The sequence below is a fragment of the Patiria miniata genome, unplaced genomic scaffold (genome assembly GCF_015706575.1).
Source record: "Patiria miniata isolate m_02_andy unplaced genomic scaffold, ASM1570657v1 HiC_scaffold_17, whole genome shotgun sequence".
Taxonomy (NCBI): domain Eukaryota; kingdom Metazoa; phylum Echinodermata; class Asteroidea; order Valvatida; family Asterinidae; genus Patiria; species Patiria miniata.
The window spans coordinates 14,456,676-14,476,833 of NW_024037055.1; the positions used below are offsets into that span (position 1 = coordinate 14,456,676).

The 20,158-nt window shown below is 40.4% G+C and overlaps 1 protein-coding gene across 2 annotated transcripts in view; it reads left to right on the forward strand.

Annotated features, from left to right (window-relative positions):
* Positions 1-15,092: 15,092 nt before the first annotated feature.
* The window catches only part of LOC119723928 (guanylate cyclase soluble subunit beta-2-like), a 64,784-nt gene continuing 59,718 nt past the window's right edge, over positions 15,093-20,158 (forward strand). For both annotated transcript variants that reach the window (XM_038194836.1, XM_038194837.1), the window contains exon 1: positions 15,093-15,344. In XM_038194836.1, the coding sequence (XP_038050764.1) occupies positions 15,342-15,344 (3 nt within the window). In that variant the 5' untranslated portion in view covers positions 15,093-15,341. The remainder of the gene's footprint in view (positions 15,345-20,158) is intronic.

A 20,158-nucleotide genomic window follows, 5' to 3' on the forward strand; every position in this document is an offset into this window, starting at 1 on the left:
TCGAGTCACGAGTCACCAAACTCGAGTCCGAGTCATCATGGTCGAGTCCGAGTCCGAGTCATTTTGCAATGTGATTCGAGTCGAGTCCGAGTCACGGAAAATGTGACTCGAGTCCGAGTCCTGGACTCGAGTCCTACAATGCTGTCGCTGGTCCCAAAGGGGCCAGCCTAGAGTCCTCTTTGCACCTTACTGACTGACTGACTGACTCCCCATCACCTGTGAATAAGACTTGCTTCAGACTCATCTTGGCCCAAAAGTTTGAAATAGGATTACCCCGATTATACAGTATGGCCCCCCCCCCCAAAAAAAATGTTCGTCTGACTATTGTTGAAACAACTACAAACCTATGAGGTCATTTTGAACATTTTTGATTGTGCAGATACTCCTAAGCCTTGGCCTCAAACCCTATAAGTTTCGTTTATGGACTTGCGTTACTCGAACTCAAAATGAAGACTCATCTAACTGAAACAACCAATCAGCATTTGGGGTTCCTGAGTCCTTTATATGTTATTTGTAATTTAAAATATTAAATATTATTTATGTATTACATTTAATTATAATATTTGCAGTCTTAAGCACATATTAATACATGCATATTGCACGCTATTGTTAATTTGAAAGATTGAATTTGTTTTTCTTCGGTCAGTGGTGGAATCGAGAATGACCCGGCGCCAATTTACTGCGTGCGATCTATGTGTAGTGTGAGAACTTTCCACCAATGACCGCCAGCCATTTACGCGTTCAGCGTGTGACGTAATGTAAACAACCACATCAGGGATCTCCTCAGAAATTCTGGAAGTGTCCGCGCGTCCATAAACCCGATTGAACTGCGCTTAATCAACATTCAATTTCAGTCACGCATGACAACACAATCAATTGATCGCAACAACATTTTTGGACACTGTGACCAAGTTCCTTGCCTTATTCAATTTCAGTACTGTGTTTAGTGAGCTGTGTAAAATCCTCCATGTTGTGAAAAGGGTTGCAGTTGGGATGAAATCATCTGTCTGGCTATCAGTCATCATGGAAAGCCATCAGTTTAATGCTCCAGGGCAAGTGATGACAATCCCAAATTACATCAGCCTTTATTTCACCCAGATCGTGCAATGTAGAGTCAACATTTATCAGTAGATACTAGTGGATCAACATTGGTTCAATGTTGAGCCAACTGTAATATGTGGCCAACGTTGGGCCAAATTTTACATAAGGCCAACAAGATGCCATTGAGCTAAATTACACTGGCCCAACATTGACAACCAATGTTGGCCCAACGACACTGTTATGATGGCCCAACATTGTTTCAATATCCACCTGCTGTCTGGGAAGTCGCGGTTTTAATCCAACTGTGTTAGAAAAGCCGTCATGTTTTTTGGTCACCTATAAAATCTCTCCTCTTTTCTCAACAAACTACAAAAATGCCACCAGAATCTCATACAAAGCTAATCTTTTGTTACTTGTTTTTACATTACATGCCGGACCGGTGTGTATTTCAATATTGGTACAGCTGTAACTCGAAAAACTGTAGGAAGCTCGCATTTAGATACACGCTAAAGCTATTGATTTAACAAATGAATGTATAAGAAAAAGCTAATTTACACAGCTTGTCAAGCTAACAACGGTACCGCGGAATTTTGCCAAGGTACCCAGTATCTTATAGATGTATAGGTATATTGCTGTTCTCCTTACCAAATAAAACATCTTCATATCATGTTTGAAGCAAACATGCTCATGTTTGAAGCAAACATGCTCATGTTTGAAGCAAACATGCTCATGTTTGAAGCAAACATGCTCTTTATTAATGTAAACATTTCTTGACTCACTCTTTATTCATCACCAATATGTTAAACGGAAACGATCTTACCGTGTTTGAACGTGCAATGAATCGAAGTTAAAGGAAAAGGGTGCATAAGTAAATGTAATCCAGCCGAACCCTTGCCGTCCAAGCCGGCAGTAAAAAGTTAACCCGAACTGAACCGAACGGAACCGAACCGATTCGGATCCTGCACCAACTGAATCAAAACGATTCTAGCAGCAAGCTAGACCTATAGTCTATGGTGATTCATAATTATGCAGGACAACAGTTACTGTGTGGTGATTCCGAGATTTTGACCAATCAGCGGGCGTGTAAATTGCTTTGCCAGGCTGGTTGGATGTTTTGGAAAATACGGCGTATCTTGTTGTTTTTCAGTTCATCTAAACTGCTGTCCACCGATTTTCACCATATTTGCGTAGGTTTGAAAGTCAAAATCACATAGCACAAGTATAGCTTGGCTGACTAGCGAATTTAATGACTACGTATTAAGCCTGGTAAACAAGTACTAGACCAGTCTCAAGTGGCTAGTCAGTCAACAGACCATTATCATGTTGCGGCCATCTTGATTTTTTCCATTCAAATCACCGTAACCAAAGCGAGGCTGGAAGGAAAAATAGTCTGGTTCCTTTTTGCACAAAAAACATTATCATTCAGTACTGTTATTGGATACAGGGACCATGACTGAAATTGACGCAGCATGATAAAGGTCTATGCAATAGGTAACCAGTCTAAGTCACAAGTGACAGTACGGGGAGTCAGTCGGTCAGTCGGTCAGTTAGTCAGTCAGTCAGTGAGATAGGTACAAAAGAGAGGCTTACTCTCTTTGGACTAGCAAAAAGTGTGGTTTTGCCCCCTAGGAACCAAGCGCTAGCAAATAAACACCTTCCCGTGTCGAAATCTTTCGAAATCGGTTTCTTTGAGATTGCCATGTTTCGTGACGCAATAGAATCAGCTGACTGCTATTGACCAATCAAAAACCTTGGTGTCGCTCTCACCTTTATTGCTTCATAACTTCAGTCTGCGTTGAGTTGCTTGCATTTGGGAATTGCATGAATTAGCTCGAGTCCAAGCCAACTCTGGTGGGAAATCTACCGAGAACCATAAGATATCGGACACCGAGACAACTGATTTCCGCAGGCGTGCGGGTCCCGCGTGGAATCAGCATGTGGGTGACTGGAATTGGGGAAACTGGGGCAATTAATTATGGAATATGTTACGCGGTTAAACTAGATCAGAGCCTGCCGCTATGTCAGGCTTGCAAATGGATTCAATGCACCTCAGGGCTGTGTAAGGATCTACACTCTAAAAATAAGTCACACTTCGGGCATCTAATTTGCATGTTATAGTTGATTTTGTTTAAAGGGCTCATGCACTGTGATTTTTTTTCAATACCGCTGCAGTCCTTTAAAATGCACCTTTGTGTCCCATTTAACCATATTTTCAATTTTCGTTTTGCCATTTTCAAGGACATTTATGGGTTTTTTATGCTAGTGGGAATTTCCATATTCATGAGCAAAAGTGTGATGTCTTTTCAGGCAGAACCCTCAATCTTACAGCTATTTCAGCACAAAAAGTTGCCAGAATTTTGGATATTTTGCCGTCCTGAATTTTCTTTCCATTTCTTTGGTGATTCGTTGTTGTGTCAGTACATGGAAGTAAGCCAATGAGCAAACTTTGGTCACAAATGTTTTCAGTGAGTAAAGTTTGGGGTTCACAATTTGAATCCCAAACCCATAAACCGAACAGTGTCTTCCCGATATCAAATCACAGCGACAGCGCCCTCAGTTGTTTAAAAAGCTACATGTGTTCCAAAGCAAAATTCATTTTAAGGACCCTTTTAGAAGAAAAAAATTAAAGAAAATCGCGTACACCCGAGGTCCCTCGCTTGTTTTTTTTGGTATTCTGTCTGTGGCTGAGGATTTTTCAATTATTTTTAGGGCTTCCTGTGCCGTTTGTAACATTGTGTATACCCGGCGGGTCTCCGAGCTCGTGCGTGTCCACCACCTCACGTTTTTGAGCCGAAACCGCGTCTGGATTTTAAGGGGGAAAAAATGCGGCCTGCTCAAGTGGCTCACATGCCTGTTCCAATCGGATAAGGCTTCGGAACACTGTCTTTATACATATCCGGAGCAGTATATTTACCTCTTCTAAGGCATGACATGCAGGTTCTTGTGGAGAGGCAGCATTTTCATTGGTTTTAACTTGAACATAGGTCACGTACGTCTCGACAAACAAAACTGAAAACGCGGTGACTACCTCAATATCCGTTTTGGCATTCTGGAATATCTGCTGCCACCGGATTTTTGTTCTAAAAATAGTTACCAGAAAACTCGATTACGTTTTGAACTCCGGCAGAATTAAAAGAAGAAGGGAAAGAATGCCCCTCATAACAAATATCGGACTTGAAAGTCCTGCACCGGTAATCTGAATCTGGGTGGCGCTGCTCAATGATTAACACCAGAGCCGATATAGAGAGAGTTGCGGCAACTTTAGACTGTTGAACCATAATAGCCGTTCGTTATGTGTGCAGTGCAGCGTGCGACTATTGTGTACGAATTATATATGTGCACTGATGCAAAATGGCTATTTTGGTTCCAAACAGAGCGACCCTTATGTCGAAACTCTCTCTATATACGGCCCTGATTGACACATAATATCCGTAGCCATTTTTTTCGGTATGTCCTGAAATACAAATAGTACCATCTTGACAATTGTTAATCGTGCGTGTATAATGTAAGTCTTTCTTAAGTAAGCTGTGGATGACGAGGGCATGGGGCCGTCCATAATGTTTGAGTTTTGTGTAAAAATGATGCAAGATGGAAATGGCACCATTGTTATTGCAACACAGCATAAACAACTTCTTTTAAATTGGCTAAGACCTTTGTAATTCAAACGTGCGGGAGCGGGATCAAAGTCTAGCAGATTCAGTTTTGAGGAAAAATCTAAGCAACTACGGAACGACAAAGGCAGTTTCGCCGGGTGTCAAATAGATGTATGGACAGAACAATTCTCACCATCACTTCCTGTGCTTTAGACTTGTATACATTTCTCTGCTATGTGTTCCGAACTAAGGTAAAAAGGATCATTATTTTTTTGTGCATTTGTTTTAAAATTTGGACATACAAAATTTGTAAGAAGTTCAGCCTAGTGTATATTATACATTATTAAAAACAGAGAAAACGTCAGCACCATTTTGGTGGTCTGGTAACTGGATTCCGTTGATAATAAATACATTTCCCGCAGTGTGCACTTTTTAAAATCATCTTCTTCTTCCAATCGATTTCATTTCAGGCGGAACAATTTCACATGGAATTTGCTGTTAGTCCTATAATATAATTCACTTAGAGCAAGGATTTTCTCTTGAAATTTGTAGGTTTTTTCTGGGTAATTACAAAAGCTTCTACGTGTCTTTAAAGGCATATAGGATCAAACGATTTGCATTTATCCCAAAAGTAATCTACCGAATTATTATCAAAAAGCTTATACTTGGACTAAAGATCGTATACTGGTATACGAAACACCCCGTGAAATTATTCCGTCTGGCTTGCTGTCATTTAGAAGAAGTCAAGAAATGTGGTGGATTTCCGACGATCAGTCGGTTGACTCATTTTTCATATTTTCGTTATCAAAAAGTTGTGCATAGTTTTTCACTGTTTTCTCGAAAGTGTAATATCCACTGAGCTGAAACTTCAATTGGATTAGCCTAGGTTTTGCACAATCTTCTTTGAATTTTGAGTGGTGTTATTTTTTGAAAGAAACAAAAGGTATGAAAAGCAAAGGATCATACAATTTACAGTACTGATCTGTTTTGACTTGGGACCGAGTCGACTTTGAACCGAGATGACCTGATACCGAGTTATCTTGGGACCGAGTTTACCTGGGACCGAGTTTACCTGGGACCGAGTTGACTCTGACCGAGCTGGTTTGGGACCGAGTTGACCTGCACCAACTGTTTTAATTGGTATTCCCACAACACTCGCCGTATTTTTAACAGGACTGTGTACATAAATCTCCTGGGCCAATGGCTACTGTGCAAATATACTTCAGATCGCCAGGGTTTTTTGCCTTACTACGGTTTAACCTCTGGAGTCAAGTGTTTGCCTTCAGTAACCAAGGTGATAAAGTGCAGGAGGTGGAGCATGCATGAAAACAAACATTGAAGTCGAACACAGTGTTTCCAATATAAACTAGATCTTAAAGTGTGGGTCTGTTGAGCATGTCACGGTTTTGGGTCACTGTGTCATAAATGTTTGTGTTGAGATTCACAATTGCATTATTGTGTAATCATGGGCGTCGCAAGGGGGGGGGGAGGAGGGCAAGGAAAAACAAGAAATGAGAGGGGGAAAAAGTGCGAGTGCAATATAAGCTGTGGCCGTCTTGGATGAAAATCTTGTGTATCATTGACCGCAGATTGTGCGTACAACCCCGGGCCGCCGTCCCACGTGGAAATCACGCTGCGCTAGTCTGCCCCGAAAATGGACCAAAATGAACCCCCTAAGTTTCCCATTAAATACATTGCGCTGTATACCAAGTAAGGATGAGATTGTTTCATGCCTGCTTTTCTACTAACCTAGCCGGCATGATAACGTGTTTCCCCCAATTTTCACTCGGAAGGTTACACACTGAGTATACAGTGTTTATACGTCGGTGAAGGACCAAACCCAGTATTGATATACATCACCCCGACGCAAAATTCCATCTTATGAATTAAGTTTAATTGCGGTACCCGCTGATGCTACATGTGCATCAGATTCCAACCAGCCAACCGATCCCGCAAGCTCGGTGGTCGAGACGGCGGTAAGACGTTTGCACTAGAAAGCAAGATGGTCGTGGGTTCGAGTCCCACCCGAGTGATTTTTGCTACTGTCACTCGGGAGGTAACACAATGAGAATACAGTTTTACACGTCGGTGAAGGGCAAAACCTGATATTGACAGGTTGATTTTAGTCCATAAGATTGGACACATCTTTGGGAAATGGACCAGTTATCACGTACGTATAGCCCAATTATTCCCTCACAAGGGTTTTCGTTTATTGTCACAAACTGGCTACGCCCATGCTATGCTTTGGATCTATGACATCCCAATTTTGTTTCCGAATTTAAAGGTTTGTCATTGTGCATTTTTCTTCTCCGTTTGAAGCATCAAAAGTGCTCAAATATAAAGACGAGTGCTTAACAACTAACCTGATGTAGTTTCAGCTCAGTGAATGTTGTATATGTCACACACAGAACCGAACCGACAAATAATAACAGTCGTGTCAATGCTTACACCCATTCACGGATTCACCTAATCACAAACCACCCACAAATTTCCGAAAATGTGTCACTTGACACACATTTTTGGAAATAACCTTCTTTTATTGTTTTCTTCAAAAGGACAGCATGCCAGAAGGAATAATTTCAAAAGAAGCTTAATGCCATTAGGCCTACTATATTTAAAACCAAATTAGGTTTTTAAAAATAATTTGGTAAGCTACTTTTTGGATAGCTGCAAATGGTCCACTCTATACCTTTAAATGCTATTTTGTAGCAGTACATGAGCTATGAACTTTTTAATAAGGCAGTTATTACACGAACATTTAAATTTGAGTCTCTCCAACGGTAGGCCCTATATTGCTATCATACGCGTTGTGGCACATGCGTTAGAAAATATATTTAAGAGAAACTCATTAAGTAGAGTGCAGAGTTTAGTAAGTTCAATTTCGTTCAAAAGTTTTTTGTTTTGTCATAATTCGTTAGCAGGGGATTCTATCACTTGAGTTGTTATCAGCGGAGTGTGCAAGAACCCACAACTTTTAAAACTGCGCAGTTAAATCAGTGTTGGGTAAAAGAAGAACGAGAACTCATCAATACGTTTGAAATTGACAGGTTGGCGGGACTGATTGGCTAGGGACATCTGCGGTGTAAATTGTCGGTAACGACCCGCCCCGGAGAAATTGTATTGATTAAAAAAGGGGGTTTGCATCCAGCCAAAGTTGTGGGGGAGAAACCCACGAGAGTTGAGCCAAATTCAGAGTAATCGCCAGTCAGAAAAAATGGCATGTTTGGCGTCCTTCTTGGATGTTGCCTGCAGTTCTTTGTTTTAAACAAGACACGAAAGATGTTAATCCTATATATTTGAAGATCCTACGCTGTAATTTCTGTCTGTCTGGCTGTAAATCTGATGTCTTTCTGTCTGTCTGTCTGATGTCTGTGTGTCACTTCTTTTTGGTAAAATGCCTAAGGAGTGTGCAGGAACACAAAATGCAAGTGTTATGGAGAGGATTAGTTTTAATCTTATAGCTCCACAGTTGTATATGCTCCGATGTCAACGTCCTCTGAAGTCTCGGTTGACACCTGGAAAAAATGATTTTTTTTCTTTTTGTTGTGCTCTTTTGGCAAATTTGTTTCTTTGAGACTTTGAATAATTAAGTATTACGACTTTCTTCTTTTTCCTCCCAAGATGGCGGATTTTCTAAGATGGCGGATAGATTCTTTAATTTTATCGACGTTTTGTTTTTCCAAACTCGTGATGTGCATACATACATACTTTTTTTGTCTTTTAAATGAATAAAGAAATGGACTGGAATGTGATTTGAACTGGACTTCAGCATACTCTTCCAGTGCTCTTCCAACGGAGCTATCCAACCACTATGCTGTTGGTTTCCCAGTTTGTCAGAAGCCATAGACCAGTACATGCCAAGCAGCCAGGGATCACGCCCTATACGTCACGATGCTAGCGACGATTACCAATGCTGCAAACCTGGGAAATATCAAAAAGGGATCACTCGGAGAGGATACGGCTTTTACTCTATCGTAAAGTATCCACCGAGTGAAACTGTCTCGGCGCGTACGTAATCATTGTAAAAGTACTGTGATTATTAATACAAGGTTTTGATATGTTCCATCTGGCCTAATCATCAATGACTTCTAAATGATTCTAGTACAAGAGATTGGAGCATGAGACGCAGTCGAGATCTGGAAACAGCCACATGACTCATTCATCAGTGTTCATTTCAGAAAATAGTGCAAATTCTCAGGAAACAGCGCGCCAACATGTTTGGCCCAATAATAGGGCGCCGAGAAAGGGGAATTTCGGACGGTCCGCGGAGATGTGGTCTTTTAGAAAAGAGGGCAATCCGATCCGAACGGGAAGTATTCGGGTTACAATTCGCTGTCCAAATGTCTGCCAATTCTCGTGTTGTTTCGGGGCCACCGGTGGCCGGGGCCCCGTGAGCGATGCACTGGATTGATTGAAGGGCTGTTATTATACGAATCGTGATGTATTCTTGGGTCTCTATTTCTTTATCTGCGAGTAGGAAGACATGGCCTGCAGTATACCCCTGGTAATATCACAGGTGTGTGTTCCTTGCTACTAATTGTTGTATTTGGACAGCTCGAACAGAGATGCTGCCAACGAGGTATAAGATAATATTCAGAGGAAAAGTGGCAGTGTGGGAGCTACAATATAGTCGCGTGATTGACAGGGTTGCATCAGTTGTCATCTTACCGATCATAGATTTAGACCATGTTACACATTGGATGCTGTGGTCACTCGATACTAGGCGCATATAACATGATTTTTGTTGGCCCGTTGAAAAATTGCATGTCCGTCCCGTTAATCTATTTTCACCGTCCCGGTTTTGCTTCAATAGACCATTATCATGATGCGGACATCTTGCTTTTTTCCCATTCAAATCAACGTAACCAAAGCGAGGCTGGAAGGAAAAATAGTCTGGTTCCTTTTTTGCACAAATAACATTATCATTCAGTATTGTTATTGGATACAGGGAACATGACTGAAATGGTGGCAGCATGATTAAGGTCTATATGAGCATCCCGATTTTTATGTTAAAATTTCTAGCACTTCATTTTGCCACTCTGCCAACTTGTGGCGAACTGTTCTCTCTTCTGCACCGCATATTGTGTATCTCTTGAAATGTAATTGATGTAAAAGTGGTGACAATAACTGCTTAACGCGGGCAAAATAACACGCAAAGGATGCTTAAATGTTTCGGCCAACTTGTCGGTTGCCCGTTGGTATGACGTCACATGCAACATGGCCTATTGTCTCCACTTTTCAAAATTGCGAATAATCTTTCTAGTTGGTGTAATGTTTTATAATGTTAGTGGAATGCAGAGTCTCACATAACTGAGTACCGTTCTCGGACTGTACTGATTGTATTTTCATCAATGCACTGATACCTTTGTTTTATTGGGGCATTCTTGTTCTCATTCCTTCCTTCAGGAATTCTTTTAAATCATGCTTTCTGTTTTCGGCATATCGGTGATTGATTGCTACGGGAATAAATATGGGAATAAAAATGCTTGGCCGGTTTTAAACAAGGACGTTTAAAACCGTCTAGGAGCCTGGTCGCTGATAATGGCCCGAGCCATTAAAAGCGTAACAGGGAACAGATTTCATAGGAGTCAAAATTTCATGTGACACCGGAAAAGTGTTAAAAACCAGCCAGCTGGTGTTTTATCAACCGTTTAAAACCACCCACGTGACGGGCTCTCGACCAATAGGAATGGGTAATCTGTCTCAAATATTTATGAATAAAATTTAAATGGCGTTGTAAATTGCAATATTAATTGATAGCACTCGCACTGCTCACTGAAGCTTTAACCTTCAGTGAACATGTGGGTCATTCTACAAATTTGGGGTCCACTTTTTTTTGCTGTCCCTGTTATATCTGACATCTATACACTGCAAAAACTGTAGTGTTAATTTAACACCATTCGGTATCTATATAGGACAACACCAGTAAAATTTAATACCAGATGGTCCTATATAGATACCAATGGTGTAACACTCCAGTTTTTGCAGTGTATGATTTTGTAAATCTGGATACACTCTATGTATCTTTCTCCAAGAGTGATTATGTAAAGCATACGACCAACCCAGCAAATGAAAATTAGCTTGAAGTCATTTTTAATGACACTTGAATGACAAATGACAAAGTGCAGGGATAACTGGGACAGGAAAAATCACCCTTTGGACCCAACATTTGTAGAATGATCCATGATGACGTATTCTCCCAATGAAATATAATCTGAGTACAGGGTGAGTCCAAACGAAAGTGACTTAATGAGAAAAAAATTCATGTTAATAAATGTATGGCTCGCTCCATTTAATACAAAAAAATACAGGGATAAAGTACATATTATTGACAAGTAACTGTGAAATATTCACGTAATTTGTATACTATGTTCACAACTTATGTTTATTTCAGTACAAACGTCCCGAAATTCAGCTGTCCACCAATGATCGTTCAAATCCAATATTTTATCGGTCAAATACAATAAAACGACGGCGCTTTCCTGCCTTCTTGAATGAACGAAAAGTTGCCCAAGAAAACAGACAAAAAATAATGTTTCAGTGTTGACAAAAATTATAAAAATCTCCTCGGTATCTAAATGCGTCTTGGCTCTCAGCTCGATAGCTTGACATGGTATTTCATGGATGGACAGCTTACAAACGGATTTTTTTTAGCAAAACATGCCTAACCGTTCTGATAGCATGGATCAATTTCAGTAAATCCCTTTTTTCCCCCAAATGAGTGGATAAAATATGCTGGTTTAATACATGCTTCTTTGATGTGTCAAATTTAATTGCTTTTAAGGGGAGAAATAATCCAGGTCCATTTCTTTTTGACTCACCCTGTATACCTTTAAAAGGTGACTTCTTATTCTAACCGGTATATATTCCTTACTGTCACGACTACCACCGTACTTTGCTGTGTAAAACAAAGATTTACATAAAGTAGTTTATAAAGGGGGAAAAGCACCCTTATACACTTGTAAAAACACCAAGGAAATATGCACACACTTATCGAAGAATAACTGTAATGAGATGTTACATGTATTAAAAAAAGAAGAAGAAGAAGAAGAAGAAGAAGAAGAAAAGATAAAGATTCCATGTTGTTTGTGTATCGCACGTCCGTGATTTCACCGACATCGGGTTTAACATTCACCAGAAAATCGTTCGACTTTCTCTTTGTCCTCGTTCGAAATATCCGAACCAGTCGGGCAGAATTACATGCACTTTTCATCTCCAAGAGCTCGCATCTGTACACACTTCCCATTAGAGTTTCTGATTTGAGTGATCGTGATGTTTTTTTAGCGCTATATATTGCACTTTCCTCTCCGTAAACCCGTCTTTCGCTGAAAAAAAGCTTGACGAGTCCCGTGCTCGTTTATGATTGATGGTCGTATCCCTCAAACCGATATTGAAGTCGAAGTCAGACTGATCAGGACTAGGTTTTTTAGGGGGTCGTTAAAAATGAAATTGACGAAATTGACTCCAACGGAGATGTGCCCTGCTGTATTTTGTTTTAACTTGAATGAGGCATATTCTAGAAGGGTTGACACACTTTTTGGTGGGGCTGTCACAGCCACTTCTAAATTTAATTAACCTAATTCAATTCAGGCCTAGTTCAAACGAATTTGTGAGAGTATATTTACGAGGTTTCCAATCTAGGTCGGGATCGTATTCCAGGTAAAATGCGTTATCGATTTATTCGAACAAAACTACCAATCGCATATTCAGTCTCGTTTGAAACGGTTATATTTGGGGCAAAAGTATGAGGACGGCTTTTGAAATAACTTGTCAAATCTTTGCGTTGAGCTACACGGTTATTGCATTAGGAAATACATTTTGACAGTATTCGAATTTGGACAGTATTCGAATTAACTTGTCAAATCTTTGTTTTGAGTTGTCAACCGTATGCTTAGTTCATTGCCCAGTGTGTCAAACGAGCCCTACTCGGTTGTAAGCTAATGCGATTCTGTTGCAGGTATAAAACAGGTAATTATTTTTGCGGTTATAATAATTACCGAAAATGGGTCAGTTGGGAGACATTTCCATAGACTTGTGCACAACATTTTTCAAACTTAAATGTGTCCTAACCCAATTTTCGAGAATGGGTCATTTGGGAGACATTCCCATAGACTTGTACACACAACATGTTTCAAACTTAAATGTGCCCTAACCCAATATTCCCTTGTCCTTTTCCCACGAATTTCGGTATTTTTACTAATTAGACCACGAGCAACAAATATAACCTGATTGCGACAGCAACATTTTGCCTCTAAAGGGGGGCTGTGGAATTAGGGAGACATGAAAATGTCTCCCTAATGGTCTCCCTAATGACCAGTGTCTCCCTATTGTCGAAGAGATTACAATAACGTGTCTCCCTAATGGTACATTTGTGGGAAAATGTCTGCTCACAAATTATTATAACAATGAACCATTCTGTTAAAGGTAATACACGGTAACGTTTACAAACATTCAAAACAAAACCTACCAAACTTTTTGTTATGAAATACCTTACTTGACTGCATGAAGTGAATAATAGTCTCCAACATGCCGTCAATGGGTGAAACCTCTTCAGTCTTGTTTCTTGCATTCGATTAGTGTTATCTTTGCCGTCGTCTGAGATTTACTAGACTAAGACGCTAGGTGTTTGGTCGCGTCATAGACTCGGTCGAACTGTCTGCTATTTTCAGAACTACAACGTAGACAATGACAATTTTGAAGGAATTCAGCTTAATGTTTTTAACTTTTTAATGCAAGTCAAGTCCAACCAGGAGCGGCGGAAGGCGGGCCTGGGAAAATCGGGGGGTGAGTGCCCCCCCCCCCCCCTGCCCCCACCCCAACCCTGTTCCGCCGCCCAAGAGTCAAACTGTTAGCCTCATGATCTGATTTGTTTTTTTTTTTACGACACCAACAGAATGAAATAATGTTCCGGCCTTTTTGTAAATAGTTTTAGGAAAATATTATTTTGTGGACGTCTTTCTGGGGTCCATTTTTTTCACCTTTTCATGAATATTTTGTCACATTCATCATTCTAAAAAAAAGTACACCTGTTTTTGTGTTACTCTGGAAACATATACAGTCAGTAATACTCTGTAGAAGCTAAACTCGATCCAAAGGTCGGTATAAACACATGTGTACTCTGGCGCGTCTGATTTATTAGTAGGTAAACATTGTATGATGTTCTTGCCAACGATGGTGAAGCCGTAATTGTAACTAAAAGGTTTTTGTCTTAGAAACAAACCATGCAATATAACGTTCACCGTGCTAAATTGCTACGCCGATGTTCTTTGCCAATGTTCACATATTAAAGGCACGACTTGTTATAACTACAAAAAGCTATTCTCTGCAACCCTATACGTAGTTCATGAATAATTGCTACAAGATAGTCTACGTATAGATACTCACAATGTGACGTGCTGTTAATTATGAAACGTCAGGAATCATACCTCCCCACTCGTTTGAATCTAGTGGCTGTTGGGCGTGATAATAATAATAATAACAATAATAATACCGGAGTCTAATATAGTGCACGTATCTACCAACAATTAGGTACTCAAGACGCTGGTAATTATGTATATTTTTAAAGACAGGTAAATGAAGTTAATGAGAAATGTGAGCCCCATATGTAGCACCTTATGAGGGTTTACAAGATGCTACGGCGCATATTGCAGCCACTGCCAGAAATACCGGGGCAAACCCCTTCTCTTAGCGATAAGTGTTACTGGGTTCTGTAACGTGCATTACACAACACACGGGACCTACGGCTTTACGTCCCATCTGAAGGACGAAGCAATAATGGTAAAGTGCCTTGCTCAAGAGCACAAGCACCATGATCCCCGTCAGGATTCGAACCACGGCACACGAGTCGAACACTGTAACCATTGGACCACAGTACCCCACCGTGATCACTGGATTACCCGTCAGATTTATCAAATTATCATCACAAGTTGATCAACAGGTATTTTTTTCCAGGTTACCATTAAAACACTGGGAATGAGACATTTTGTATTCACCAACCACAGCATCAATGTTCCCCAGTTCCTCCACACACTACGAACATGATAAGCATGCACTAGATCTCACCAAAGTTCACATGAATTTGTGTGTGTATATTTGGTTACCAGGCAAACATCCATACATGATTTAGAGCTATAGTGTCATGAAAATGAAAATGGGCACCCTGCCATGTGACAAGGTGTGTAAACTCACGCTGATGAGATCAATTGGACAAATGACATGGTCTTCAATAAGAGGGGTCTTTTACGTATAATACATGGCAGTCATTTATTAGCAATTTATAAAGATCGACTCAGACTCTTTGGCAGCAAGTCGTAGTCGATAACCATAGAAACCAACGCGACACACGCAAGCACGCAGGCAGCGTTAGTTGCTATTTAAGCAGGCACCACCAAGCGACCAACACAATCACACAACTCGGGCAGTGTCTAATGTGCATATCATCTTCTGTGTGTTCGTTTACTGTAGATAGCTGGCTAGCTACCTGGAGATCTCACGTGGAGGGTGACAGGACGCTGATTTATCATCGCAGGTCGCATTGGCGCAAGTCACTACATGGAGGCGGGCACAAGGCGTTTCATCACACGGCTCAAGTAATGACGATGATCCCTCCAGACGGACCGCGATTAATAGATTTGGCTTGAGGACGGGAGCTATCCACGTGCGGCAGCTGTTGAACATCGGACGCCGTTCCATTGACGGAGTTCTGAAATGGTAAGTGAAGTTACAACTGCAACTGAAGACCTTATTCTACGTTGTGATAACAGGACTGCCGTAGGCTGTAAACTTGAAGGAATGCTTGTGTGACAAGAAATCAAAACTGTTCTCTGTTTTACGAAAGTAACATAATTGAAATAAATTGATCCTTTTAGCGTTTGTACCGTACAGGAACTATCAGTTATACTTGATAACGGTTCAAGATGCCCACTTTTAATATTTTGGCCATTCGAAATTATAAATACCGGTCAATCCACAAAAACGACATGAATTAAGATAGGCGTACTAGTAAGTGGTAGAACGGATTGAATTAAATTGTAACAAATTCACAACTAAATCATTAAAATGAGATTTCAAAGGAAATTGTCAATGCAAAAAGCATTGTTAAGATTCTTTAAGACACTGGCAGTGTCTTGCAACAAATATATGCAATCCGCATTCAGTGCAGCATCACTTGCCAAATCTAACGTCTGGGCGCTGTAGGCTACCATTTTCAAAGTTCATTTATTTAATTTATTTATTTATTTATTGCATTTTTTTTTACCTAGGGTGTGCCCAAACAGTTTAAAACTGGTTACTATTGGGGCCCTTCATACACTACTAATGTTATACACACAAAAACAATACATTACAAATACAATACACCACAATGAATTAAAATAAAAGCATACGAGATTACTGCATGATCTCAAAGCAACTATTTCAAATATTGTACAACATTACAAAGAAACATATACAGTTTGAAACGACATTCATCTGAAAAAAGTTTCGTATAAGAAAAAATGTGTCGTTCAAAAAAAAAAAAAAAAAGAAGCAAGCAAATTGTGGTCAAGAATACAGTGAAATGCACCATTTTTATTAGCCCCGTTTTTTTCATTGGGCTGCGTGGCTGACTGGCCTACCTTCAGCAGATCACCTGATGCCCCGCGGCTATCCTAACGCATTCGCATTATGTTGTCTTGTATGCGCTACACGAAAAGAAAAAAAAACATTTCCTATTTTTCCCCACACTTTTTGGGTCTTCATTTACTAAATGTGTTGTCCTTGATTGATTTTTTTTTTCACGCGGTCGTCGTAATTTTTAGTTGTGGTATCTCTGGTTAAAATGAATTAATGGGACGCGATGTAAATTTTGCTTGTCGAAGGTATGTGGCGACAAGGCCACTGCCATCATTCCTATTGTGTGAACGAACAGAATTGATGTAAATGATGCCGTGGCGTAATTGCAAGGCGAGCAGGGGTGCGTTTGGGTTGAAAGCCTTTTCTTTAAAATAAAGGTATCCTTTTTATTTTATTTTGTTGGTTCTCATTTCCGACCGACCCTATTTTCAGCTCACGACCCCCCAAACTAAAAACGTTTTATTACTGCCGACCCTGTGTGGAACTCCGATCACAAAAAACCCCAATTAACAAATCAGCAAAAATGAATATTTAATTCAAGCTATCAGGCTCTGCGTTATTTGCAAAGCTGTTGAAAATGAGTGCAAGATTTTTACGCGAAGTACGGCGAATAGCAACCAGTGGATTCCCAGAAGATGAGAGGATGTTGCCTCTCATCATATTGTAAGACCTAAATTAGGGTACTCCCTCAGACTGACCATTACGTCAGTCCATGGTCAGTCTACCTTTACTCAGAAATGATGTCATAAGCTATGTTTTCCTTATATGACATCATCTCCTATTTTCACCCAAAGTTGCTCCTCAGAAATTGTATAAAATGTCCCCATTTTCCCACTTTCACTGAGTTCTTCTTCTTCTCCCTGGGAAACAGAGGCATAGCCATAAGCTGATTCAGCCCTATGCTCTGGCCAGTCTTCATCTACGATATTCTGTCTTCCGTCTCCTACTTCTGTAATTATACAAGACCAGGTTTTAATTGAGTTCTTGAGAATAAAATAGTTTCTCCATATAGCTGAGCTCATACCAGTGTGTCTTTGTATTCTTCGTAGTCATCGTTCATCCCGCTCTTAGCCACAGCTACCGTATCCTAACATATAAGTATAGTTAAACATCCCAAAGACTGTATCACCAAATCTATACGTTACAATATTATTAGGTGTCTATAGTATACCTTTACTGGCATGTCATGGCTGCCAATACTGGATAAACGTTAGTGACGTGCTTGGTGCAGATTGACTGCAAGTCAAAATGTTTTTTTTATTATGTTATACGTTGATATCGATTCACGATAAACTCATTACAGTAAACAAAACTATAGAGACAACAGTACGCACTTGGCATTTAATTTAGCCATCTACACGGATGGAATTCTGTTTTGTTCTTCAGATATTTATTGTATTGTTTCTTCGACCGACCGACCCTACTACATAGGCATTTGTTTTTGAGAAACTCTAGCCTAATAAAAAGCCCATCTTTGCTTTCCCAACATTCTTAATGGGGTCACACAGGGGTCATAGGCCTTGAGAGGGGCGTGGTGGTGGAGTGGAAGCCGCAACCTATCCCCCTCCCAGGCGCGGTTCTACAAGGGGGAGGGGGCTGAAATAGCAGTAGCGAATGTTAGAAGGTGACGTCACTTCCCAACCGTCCCCCCCCCCAAAAAAAAAAAAAAAAAGGTTAGCTATATAGCCGGCCAGGCGCGGATCAAGAGTGGGTGGTTTATGTGTCAACCCCCAGCTCTATTGAAAAATGTTGAAAATTGTATTTATAACAATAACGTACATGTCCTATAGTGTGCATTATTGTAGGATTTGATCAGCGCTCCCCATTGAAAATATGGTAGGAGTCCCCCCCCCCCCCCACCAATTACTGATTTTCTGAGGCCTAAGTGTCCGGAGAAGAAACCGGTCAACACTTCAGTACGCCTCCCTGCACAAATTTCTGGATCCACCCCTACCAGCCCCCCTAAAACATAGGCTCTAGAACCACGTCTGCCCCCTCCTCTTGGTTATACGCAACTGACATAAGTGCTGCTTGAGTGGTATACAAAGTTATTCAGGTTCGATTGTTTTACTTTACCTAAAAAAGTTCCGTGAAAAAAAAAAAGACCAGGTGCTTTGTGCAACGTATCCTATAAATCCTTCCGTACAATTCAAATAATTTGTACACAGAGAAAGAACACAAAATCTCAAATCCTTCTTTTATCGTCAAGTATATACGCGCACAGTTGGAACAACTCATCAATTTTGTTTCACTTTGTGGATAATATTGTTAAGGAGGCAGGTGGCCCAGTTGTTCGCGCGTGTTTTCCTTGGAAGGTTGTTGACATTGTAGGGAAGGGGCAAAGAAAATATTGGCTGGTTGATGTATATCCGTTTGACCTATTGTGTTTGGCAGTAGCATATAATACATCACCCAGTTTATGCACGAGTACAGTTCGTGTAGTCCATAACACTGTCAATACTAAATTGTACATGGGACGGACGAAACGACGCTGAGTATTATGCTACCGAAAAGAAGGCACAGGATGGTGGAATAATGAAAAACAAACTGAACTTGGAGATGAGAACAAGTTATGCTGTATTATAGGAAGGGGGCTCAACTGAAGAACTTGAATAGTCCTATTGAATAATATAACTACTTCATCATTTTTTCAGGGGGGGAGGGGGTGGGGGTTGATAAAACCCTTGTTGGGACTTCACGATACTTGCAGGTGCTTTCCTTGTCCTGGTTACCATATCAATTAAGTTTAACCATACCAATCAAGTTCAATTAAGATGAACACGCGAGAACCTCTAACTTTACACCGCAGCAAGTGGCATAGATCTTAGGCGCCGACTTGCAAAATCATTTTTTTTTTCAGACGGTAACTGTAACATGTCTTTGCGTATGTTAGCGATTCCGTGATCAGTTTAATACGAAATAAAGAAAGTGCTCTACTTGATTTGGAAGAAAACAAATTGAACACTTTGTATGTGTTGAACGTTTAACAAAAAAAGAAGAAGAAAACACAGAAACAAAAATAAAAACCTTAAATATTCACTTTCGCTTTGATTAAGAGTTAATTCACATCATACGTTTTTCATTAACGTCCGCGTCTAAATGCTTCATGATAAACCTCAACCACTCAAGACCAAACTCTATTTTATGGATGTTTGAGCCTGCTACATTAAAGACATAGTCCATCATTTGTAATTTGTGCATTTTGTTCGTTTGAAGCAACAAAAGTGTTCAAAATCTAATGAAGGATACTGAACAACTAACCTGATGAAGTTTCAGCTGAGCTTCAGCTGTATATTCTGAGTAAAACAGCATTCTAGGATCTCAATTTCAAATCAAAAGTTTCTAAATCATGTTTTGAATAGACCGCTTGCAGACGCGATCGATTATTGACGCGAAAAGGTGCGCGACGCCATGTTGTGGGACAAAATGTGCATGGATAGATATACGCTTGTCCCACAACATGGCGTTGCGCGCCTTCGCGCGTCGATTATCGAACGCATCTGCAAGCAGTCTATTGTAGCTTTATGCGATGTCGCGCACTGATTCGACGAATTATAGCAACCGTTCGCGCCTGTGCGTCGTGCCATTGCTTGCGCGCGCTGCGCCGAATAACAAAACGAACTACTAATTTAAATTTTCCTACGGTGCTTCTTAAGACGCACCGTTGAAAATGCCTTCTTTCGTTGATTTCTTCAAAATGAGAGCTTGCCAGAAATAATAATTTCACAGGGAGTTTAGTCCCCTTACTATCTTTCAACAAGTATGTTTTTCAACAATAATTACGCCAGTTACTTTTTTGGATAGCTGCAAATGATGGACTCCGGCTTTAATGACTCAAAACTTTGGTGAATTAGTTAACCGGAGGTGAATAAGAGCGTTTGACTGCACTACTACTACTTTTATCAAGCACG